The 10,313-nt window shown below is 37.5% G+C and overlaps 1 protein-coding gene across 5 annotated transcripts in view; it reads left to right on the top strand.

Annotated features, from left to right (window-relative positions):
• ATAD2B (ATPase family AAA domain containing 2B) overlaps nucleotides 1-10,313 on the top strand; it is an 83,489-nt gene that overhangs the window by 19,905 nt on the left and 53,271 nt on the right. For all 5 annotated transcript variants that reach the window (XM_069850740.1, XM_069850739.1, XM_069850738.1 and 2 more), the window contains exons 3-9: nucleotides 646-692; nucleotides 1,722-1,875; nucleotides 4,050-4,152; nucleotides 4,671-4,779; nucleotides 6,086-6,202; nucleotides 7,526-7,601; nucleotides 9,396-9,494. In XM_069850740.1, coding sequence (XP_069706841.1) covers nucleotides 646-692; nucleotides 1,722-1,875; nucleotides 4,050-4,152; nucleotides 4,671-4,779; nucleotides 6,086-6,202; nucleotides 7,526-7,601; nucleotides 9,396-9,494 — 705 coding nt within the window. The remainder of the gene's footprint in view (nucleotides 1-645; nucleotides 693-1,721; nucleotides 1,876-4,049; nucleotides 4,153-4,670; nucleotides 4,780-6,085; nucleotides 6,203-7,525; nucleotides 7,602-9,395; nucleotides 9,495-10,313) is intronic.

Genomic DNA, 10,313 nt, shown 5'->3' with positions numbered 1-10,313 from the left:
GTAGAGTTTCTGCTCATTTGTACTCCACTCTAGAATATCTTGTAGTAAACCCATGTCTAATAAATAAGAACAGTTTCAAAGATAAAAGGTGAATGAAGGAACAATTGCTTGTGTGGTGTAATTGCAGAAAACGCTGGAATATGTTTTTCTTTTAGACTACAAAGCAGTAGGGATTAATTTTCTAAAAGCTGATTTTAAAAGAAATTCAGAATATTGTATTGGTAGAGAATCCCATTCACTTGAGTTGGTAATTTTGTAAAATTTATTCTTTTTCTGTGAGAACAGAACAGCTTTTTGTCTTTCCGATAGTTTACTGTTTGAATGATAATTGCGTTTGAGGAACTGTATCGAGATCCTGCTCTGAAACTTAAAAGGAGAGGTGGTAGTGGGACATGGCATGAGGGAACGTTGGAGGAAGTAATAAGCGATGGTGAGATAATTCGGGGGATTCATATAATTGGTGTTTGACAACTTTGTCCTCACTTTGTTGGGCACCCAGCAGCCTGTTGAGAGGAGGGTACGTGTCACAAAGGTTTCTAGGTAACAGCGTATTGCAAATATTCTGTGTTAAAGTTGTATTTTCACTGTGTGGCTTTTGCTTGGCCAACTTTAACATCACTTTTCTCTCAAATACTTGTTTCCTAGGTTAACTTCTCAGCCTGGTGCTACACTACCAAATGGACGTAGCTTATGTAAGTGTATTACAGGGGACCCTTTTGTATCTACTTTTACATTTAACAGTTTTATGTCAATGATTTTCAGTTGCATATATTGTTAATGATTATACTGATTACTCTGACCATTTTGACCTGAAAAGTTACTGTATTGGCTCAGTTTTCTTCTGTTAGCATCCTGGATGCTCTCTGTGGACACTGGGAACATTCTTAGGTGAAATTCCATTTCTCTTCTCAATTCAGACCTCTTGGCCATGATCTTGATGTTCTCCTTAATTCCCAAATTTACTCTATGAACTGATTTTGGCCTTCTTATCCCAGCTGGTCTCTTTAATTTACTTACTCTCTTTGCTCATTTAAAATTCGGCCTTCTCTGGATCTTAGCATTACTTAACGCTACTATTGCTTTATAGAGACCTGCCTTGTCTGCAGCTCCTGCTACCTGGAGCAGTTTTCCTAAATGCTTGTGCTTTACAATCCTGCCATCCCGTTACATTTCTCAGCTAAAACCACTTTCATGTCCCTGTTTCATCAATTCTGTCTCCTTTAGTTCTGTGTTGACTCTATGTAAACATTAATTCATTAAGCTTTTTTGGTGTTTGTATTATTTATTGTGGTGCCTAAGGAACAATCAGAAGTGGAATCCCTTTTTCTTTGGGACTGTACAGAGTAGCTGATATAGATCTGCTTGTGAAATCAGTGTGTTGTATCTGCCCTTTTGATTCTGTATTTGAAAGACTTAAGATTTGAAGAACTGTAGTATTGATGTCGACTTAAAAATATTGAATGGGTAGTTCAAAGTCAAGTTTTCATCACAGAGTTAAGATTTTCATATAAGGAAACAAGCTCAAGTCTGAAGAAATAGCTTGTAAAACAACTTTGATAGGAATTTAAAGAATGTATTTCTTTAGTGAATATAAGGGTGCTTGTACTGTGCTCCATAATAACATTTGGTTTATTGTCCTTGCTAAGTGTTTTCTTTCTTAATTCTTGTTTGTGAAAATGTTGTTTCCTGCATTTTGAAGTAGTAATACGAATTTCTCTTAGCTCTCAAAAGCCACCCCCTTCGAGGGGAAAAAAAGGGAGATGGGGACCATGCTTGCATAAACGGAGATATAGAAGTCAGAAAAAGTTGTCGGTCCAGGAAAAACAGATTTGAAACTTTGAATCAGAGTTTATTGTTTGATCAGCTAGTAAACAGGTATGTGGGGACGCTTCAGTTGTATTCACAAAGCATCTTAATGATTTTGTAAAAAAATTAGAAAACCCTGTCTTTCGGTGCCGTCTGTGTGTTTTACTGTGGGGATGCATTAACGTCAAGGCGAGCCAGATTGTGGTTTGAGTTACAGGCTGGGTGCTCTGCTGTAACTGCCGGCGCAATCCACGCTCTAAATGCAAAGCAGCTTGCCAGACTTTCATTGAGGAGTAAGCTACTTTGTGTTTACACCTGGATAAAGCTGTGAGTTGACAGTTATTGCAGAGCAGCTGACGTGCTGTAAATCCACACCCTAGTTTGTTTCTTGGTAACCTGTTCATGTAGTGATACCCTAAATGTGATGTAAACTGGTGATAGCAACAGTGCTTGGAAGCTTCCTAGATTTTGCTTGTACGATTTTAATCATAAAGTATCAAAAGTTTGTAGCTTTCTTTTTCTGTTGTTTTTGGTTTTTCTGCCATTTGTTATTAATTCACAAAGGGTGGGTGTCACTTTTTTGACATTTACTGTGCAGACAAAGTAGGTCAGACAGGGAGGCACGGTCTGGTCTGAGCACAGGAATGGGAGCCAGAAAGACTTTTCTTGAAATATTATTGGCTCTGGGCAGGTCACTTTATCTGCCTCCATTTTCCCACCTGTAAAATGGGTTTTAATAGTCATCTCTGTGAAAGACGACTTGCTCTAGTGCTTGGAAAATTATTTAAACATAAGCATTTAATTGCCAAGTATCATCTTTATTGTTAAATGTATTCTGTTGACTCCTTTATTAATTTAATTTGCTTTTTCAATTTACTCAGTAACTTCTTGGTATTGGTTTACACATTTATATTGAGTTACATTTATTTTTCTAGTTGCAGTTGAATCTCCCTCTCCTCATCAACACTAGGAAAAAGTCTACCATGAAGATTGTAATTTGATAAGATCATGGTACTGAAGTCCATATACGAACTTATAACAGTCTGTCCCATAATTATTGGAGGTTTTTAAGAACAGGTTAGACAATTGTGTCAGGAATTATTTAGATATTATGTAGTTCTTGCCTGGCAGAACGTGTAGACTTCTCCAGGTCCCCTCCAACCCTATTTTTTTTGCATAGCAAACTACAGTATGATTTTACCTGAAGTGGCTTTGTTGCACATCACAGAGCATTTAGAAAAAATATTTAAAGTTGAGAGTGGTCTTTATAATGAAATCCTGACTCTACTGGCTTCTGTCATCAGAACTGCTTTTTAGGCAGGATTTTACCTTTCCGTTTGACTTTGAAACAGCTTGAAAAAGGAAGCTAAAGTTTCTTCCTTCTTAAAATTATTATACAATTACAGTAAAATTCCAATGGAAATCTACCACGATCACCGTAGTGAGCAAGCAACCAGGTGTTCAGGATAGGCAGCCAAATAACTGACTTGGCCTGGCTGACGATGTTTTCTTCCTTAGCAATGAAGCATCTTGGCCAAGGTTATTGTTTATATGCCACCATTGTTTTGAGAGTTGTTTACAAATAGTTCAGATGATGAAAATGTAGACTAATTAAATAATGGATGAGAAATGGTAGAGTAGCGAGGTCATAAAGTGAATGAAGAATGAAGAAATTCTAGGGGTTACTGATTTAACATTTAAAACAAACAAAAAAATCCTGTTTGTATTAGTGTCTTTCTGAGGACAGAGTCAGAAGCTGCGAAGCTTATGGGGTGGGGGCTTTCCCATTACTATAATTATATAGGTAAAAAGCTCTACTTTCTTATTCTGCAAACTTAATCTTGTTTGAATCCTAGTCTAACATTCAAGCAGTTAGAAGTTTATGTGCTACAATTTACACTGAGCAAAAAAAGTTATTCAAATGGTTTTGTGAAACGCTGCAGCCTAATTTGAACTCCAGATTTTAATAAGCATCAGCATTTCTTCTTTTGCCTACTCCTTAGTTCTGTAGGTTCACCTTTCAGTTTTCTTTACTGTGGTTGGTTTTGTAGTTAATTGGTAGCTATCCTAAAATTGTCAGATTTTATTTCATTTTTTTTATTTATTTAACTTGTAGACTTTGGAATAGCCTTAACAGACCATAGAATTAGAGATGTCACGTTGTTGGATGCTATGTGAGAAGTTCTGCTTGTAGTCTATGCTAAGACTGAGGGTTTTTTTGTTAACTGTTGCATACGTTTTAGTACTGCTGAAGCTGTCCTACAGGAAATGGATAATATTAACATCAGGAGAAACAGGCGATCTGGGGAAGTAGAACGGCTACGAATGTGGACAGACACGGAATTTGTAAGTGCACAGTGTTTCAGGTCTTGGATAAAAGTAGTATTGAGAGCGTGTTTGTTTTTTCAGTCGCCATACATTTGTTTGTAGCTCTGTCGAGGTTTAAGATCTTCTTCAGTTGATGATATTAAAAAACTTGATAAAATCAAATTCAGGAAAATATTAATAGATATATTTATATACTGTTGATCAATTTTGACTGCCGTGCTGTCATGATGTACTGTGCTGGTTCTCCTTTGGTTCGAAACACATTCTGGTGTCTGAAAAGAGGGCCAGGGACTGTCATCCACTTTGTTCCCTGAAACAGCTTGATACTGATGTTAAGTGTGTATTAGATGGACTAGGTATTATCAGAGAGACTTATTTTACCACCTATTAAATAATAGTGGTTTTGTAGTCTACCTCTGCAGGGCTGTGTTGGAAAAAGGCTTGGAGCTAGAGATTGTGTGCAGTATTACATGTGATCTAACACTGTGAGCGACATGGGAAAGTTCTGATAGGAGTGTATGTGACTTTTATTCCAGGAAAACATGGATATGTATTCTCGAGTGAAAAGAAGAAGGAAATCACTGAGGAGAAATAGCTATGGGATTCAGGACCACCATGAAGTGTCCACAGAAGGGGAAGAAGAAGGTATGGGCTGCGAAGAGTTGTAAGGGTCTGTTTGTCGCAAATCAAAGCTCAGCATTGTGAGGCAACATATTACACTACAGGAAGTAATTTAGTTTTGGATTGGGATTTGGAGTTATTAAATAGGCCGATTAACGAGACTATTGCAAATAAATACACACTGAAGGATTCCTTTTCTTTAGAAGGAGGGAGGTCTCTGCATAGTTTTTTTTTGGGGAGTGGGGTGGGATCCGTCCATAGTTTTCTTTAAACAAAAGCAAGTTTATTTGGAAGTAGCAAAACAAAGCCTGGTTTCTCAATATACTGTGTTCCCTTACTACTGTTTTCCGTGACACTAAGCAGTTGGAGCTTTCCTTATTTTCCCTGTAATGATCCTTTGGTGGAAACCGGGAAATGATGTGTATAATCTACAACTATGCATGTTCTGACTCCGTATTTCTCATATGCTGGGTGGCAGTTAACAGGAAGAATGTGTAACAGACAGTTTTGCATCCTTCCTTTGAGAAGCGTATTAATTGAAGTCCGTTTTCTATCTGTTCACTGAATTTTAGAAGGCTTGTAGACACACAACTGTGTTTGAAGTTCTACCTTCCTTTAAAAATTTGGATGAAACTAGCCGGTAGGTTCAAAAAGTATTGAGGAAGAAGAGATTATGGCTAACTTTGATGGTGTGATCCACGGAACGCTTAGCTTCCTCAAGAAATAGGGCTTCAGGGATCTGTAGAGGGTTCAGTGTAGTGTGTCTTGATTTTGAACTGAAACTGCTGTAAGGAGGTATGGTCTGTCCCAGTTAATAAGAAGTCTTAATTCTGAGATCCATGGATGGAAATACCGATCCTGTTTATAGGTGAATCATGGCGATACCTTTAAACCACGTGTTTGTGTGAAGATTATATTGTGAATCGTAAAGTTGTATCTATTTTCATGCTCTGTCAAATACTTGATTTTCTGAGGCTTCTGTAGGAAAAGAGTGTGAAGAATGACATTATTCTTAATTTGAAGGATAATTATCGAAGGAAAAAGATAGCGAATAGAAGTGATATTTGAAATACTTTACAACTGAAATTAATTTGACTACATTTATTTTCCTTTTTATTGCTTTTCTGGGACCTTCTGTGGGAAACCAGAGGGAAGTTTGACAATGTGCTCTGTATCTACCTTGGTCTTCAAATTTTCAGTGATTTGACAATTAGTTTGAATTAATAGAAGGAAAATAATTCTCAGTAGCCATTAAAATGTTAATTTCTAGGACGAAGATGGCTCTTGCACCAAGTAGAAGTGTTCTGAAAATACTTTTTCCCCTCAACAGAGTCTCAGGAAGAAGATGGAGATATGGAAGTAGAAGAGGCCGAAGGAGAAGAAAATGATCGGCCGTATAATCTCAGACAGAGAAAAACTGTTGAAAGATACCAGGCCCCTCCAATAGGTAAGAAACCAGGCAGTGCTTGTGCAGTTCTGCTCTACTGGCCTCCAAGACTACCAGGGATGTGGGAAGGGAAAAGTTGGATGACTGTTCCTCACCCTGACAGAGTTCCCATGCAGCGTTAGCAGCCTCCGTCTTGCCTCTGTTTTTGTTCACCAAATGAATACGACTACTGAGCGCAATCTGTCGATTTGCCAGAGGTGGTGGCATTGCTACCTCGTTGACCATTGCAGGTAGTGCCATGTGCTGGGCTTAGGGTTGGAGGTGGATGGGTTTTATGTCAAGAAATAGTTGGTGGAAGTTGAATTTGGAAAGCAATCTAATTATGTAGAAGATAACAACTACTGTTATGCCTGCTTCTTGACTGGTAAGCCTAATTCATAACTCCAGTTAAGTTGCATAGCAGTAGTTACCTCATCTTGTCTAGATGCAAAACTGAGACTAGACTATTTCAGTTGGAAGGGACCTACAGCAATCACCCTGTACGACTGCCTGATGCTTTAGTGCTGACCAGAAGGGAAAGTGTGTTATTAAGGGTATTGTCCAGATGTGTCTGACAGGCAGAGGGCATCAGCCACCTCTCGGAACCCTGTTCCGGTGTTTGACCACCTTCTTGGTAAAAAAATGCTTCCTAATGGCCAGTGTAAATTCCTCTTTCCTAGCTTTAAACCATTCCTACCTGAATAACAGGGAGAAGGGATCAGCACCTTCCTTTCCACTTCTCCTCCTCAGGAAGCTGTAGACAGCAACGAGGTCACCCCTCAGCTTCCTTTTCTCCAAACTAGGTATACTCGGTGTCCTTAGCTACTCCTCATAGGACATGCCTTCAGTGATCCATACCGAATCCTTTTAATACTTCTGTTTGAAATAACGTATTCTGTGCATATTTGGTTTAGATTACAATGGCGTAATTGGAAAATTAAGACTTTTGTAGGGAAATGCTGTGGTTTATTTATTAAGTTTAAAGGTATGTAATCTTCAGCTGTGCAGAGGTTTCTGTATGGAGTTTCATGTCCTGTAAAGAAGTTAAGAATGCCGGTGCCCTGAATGAATTACGTTCAGTGCTGTGATAGCCATAGCCGTGATGAGTTGAGGAGGCTGAGCGTGCATTTGCCATGACTGTATCAGACCACTTATGGTAGTGAAATTAAGTGCACGAGGTTTGATTTCCTTCCACCTCCCAGTTCTTTTCTTAATTTGAGTTTTTGGAGAAGCCAGAGATAACATTATTGGTAGAGCAATAATCTAGCGCTTTTGTGCTGCAGTTAGGTTAGTTTATTATTGTTCTGTAATTTATATTACAAACCTCAACCTTCTCTTACTCAGTGCCAGCTCATCAAAAAAAGAGAGAGAATGCACTGTTTGATATTCACAGATCTCCTGCAAGAAGAAGCCATATCAGGTAAATGTCAATCTTTCTGTGGGTAATTGTTTGCTCTCCTTCAGTACATTTCCATTAGCTTTGGATTTTCAAAACATTACTGAGTGGTTGTACAGTTCATTCACGCATGTGCACGAGTCTTTATTTGTATCTTGGGTTCAGGTCCTGAGCAGTGGACAAAAATGACTTTCATAGCACTTGATAATGCCAGGAGAAGCTTTGTGATAAACAGAAAGGAAAGAGCCGTGCTAGGTACTGCAAAGAGAGTTGCACATGGCACACTGTAGCTTTTTCTGTAAGGGTGCATATTTAGCATTTAAATCTAAAGCAGCAGTTTAACAGATATCCCCTTTCTATTCTAAAAATGTAAACAAATAAGGCTAATGTTTTTTGGGTTTTTTCTAGTACACATTCCAGCCATATAATATTAACAATTACTGAGCATCATTCTTGACTCTTATCATTGTGTCAAAGGAGTCGAATAGTTCCAAGTTGTCTTGGAAACTGTTGATAGGCTTTGTTTAACAAAATAGATGAGATCAGACTTTAATACATTTTTGAAAAAGTAAACTCACTTAGAACTTTACAAAGATAAATCTGTCCATGTGCAGAAGCCAAGTAAACGAATCCTGGTCTTGGCTGAAACTCATCTTATTGCTCAATTTAATGGCATAGTGAAGATATGAAAAGTTGATAAAATAATACCAAAATCTTATGATTCTACAAGTTTCTTTGTAATTTAAATGAAAGCATTTAGTTCTGCAGAGCTTTTTTTTTTTTGCCTGAAGTGGATTTTGTGATATAAAGTGCATAAAGTGATATTTTGTTGGATAATCTCAGGATTTGTACTTGCTATTAAGATACTGAGAGCATGAACTCTATTATCCCTTCACTTTTAGCATGCTTACTGCTCTACTCTCATTTATCTCTCCTAGTCAGGATGTTGTCATAAGAATTCTTCCTAGTTGCATAATATTCTCTTTGAAGTATTTTAAAATGGATCTAATAATTTTTGGTCATTGAACAGTAAAGCTGATGGTGTCACCCTTTGGCAAAAAACATCTCCTCAGTTCATTATCGTGTTCATACAAATGACACAGCTCACTGTGGTCACTAAAAATACATGGATTTTAACTAATTAGCCAACTTCTTCATGCAAAAAAGTGCTTTATCTCAGACTGATACCAAACGGAACACTTTTTTTGTACAGGAGATCTAACGTTCATTCTCTGATGTTTCTGAAATACTCAGTTTTCTGGAATAGTGTTATAGTGAAATGAGAAATGGTTTGTGCCAACTTTGAATAGTAATTTCACTTAGATTGAGATTGAAGTTAAACTACAGTACAGGTACTTTGTGAAACTGTTCTGCTGTTCTGAATTAATGAACTACAAAAAAGGAGACCGTATGGAATTTTTTCGAAGACTGTTTCAAGGGAAGCATCAAACTGAGTGAGGAAATCTTATGTTAGAGGTGTGTAAAGCAATTGGGAGCTTTCCTAAAGACACTTGCTGCCTGATGAACTTCAGCAGGTTATTGACTGAATACTCAGTCACACTTTGTGGGGTAACATGGACTGGACTGCATATCTTATGGGCACCTACTGTTTTAGTAATGTTTGTGCTGAAATTGGATTTCCTTATAGCAGTGAAAGATGTTGTCCTCCTAGATTAAATTGATCCATAATAAAACTAAAATTTGCAAGTGTCTTAAACCTGTGATTGACGTTTCAATTTTGTTTTTATGAAAGAATCAAAATAAGCCATTCTTCTGCAAAAAAGAATGGAGTTGTATGTTTATCTTTATCTTCAACAGGAGAAAGAAGCATGCCATTCACAGCAGTGATACAACCTCTTCAGATGAAGAACGTTTTGAAAGAAGAAAATCTAAAAGCATGGCCAGAGCAAGAAATAGGTATCAAAACATCCTTGGTCTTTAGAAGGATTTGGTTTTTATTTCTCGTCAGAAAACAAGCAGAACTGTTCTGTAATGTTCTATCAGTTCTGCAGACTTTTTTGTTTCTTCCTGTAATTACCTGCACACACAGTTTAGGAGGATTGCTGGTTATATATTAACATAGAATTTGAAGTCTTAGGAGTAGATAATTAACAGTAGTGATAAAAAGATGGAAAGAAGAGAATATCTGTTTGATTCAGCTGGATTATAAGAAGACTTCAGGTGGTTAAATAGATTTTTATTCTAGGTATTACTTGATCCTAGTTAGTTCAGCTGTACTCTCAATATCTCCCAACACCAGCTCTTATTCTTCTCTCTTGTTATGTAACAGCATGTGCATTCCACACACCTAACACACATTCTTTTGACCTTACATTTATCCACCAGCTGTCTGAAAGTGGATAAATGTATATCAGTAAGTTTACTTACTGCCACAGATAGATCAGTTGGAAATCTGAACAGGAAAAAAGTGTTTCCTCATCTTTTTTTCCATCTCTTCCTACCTGCCACATTGTTCCCTTTTCCATCTTGAGGAATTCCAGGGATGTACTGCTACCAGAAGTGTAGTTCCAAGCATAACCTGTGTATTACTGATACCTTTCTTCCTCCTTTTATCTGTGTATTTGACCTGATTTAATATCTGTGTAGGGCTTTAAAGCTTCTTTGTATGCACTAAGAAGCTGGAACAGGTTATGGCTGATCTGCAAAAAATATTTTTATTTCCTTCTTTGGATTCTAATGAACTGTATTTTTAAAAACCAGTTTTCCTTGTTCTGT

The sequence above is a fragment of the Phaenicophaeus curvirostris genome, chromosome 2 (genome assembly GCF_032191515.1).
Source record: "Phaenicophaeus curvirostris isolate KB17595 chromosome 2, BPBGC_Pcur_1.0, whole genome shotgun sequence".
Lineage (NCBI taxonomy): Eukaryota > Metazoa > Chordata > Aves > Cuculiformes > Cuculidae > Phaenicophaeus > Phaenicophaeus curvirostris.
Note: the sequence above shows the minus strand (reverse complement) of the source record. Positions and strands in the feature narration are given on the sequence as shown.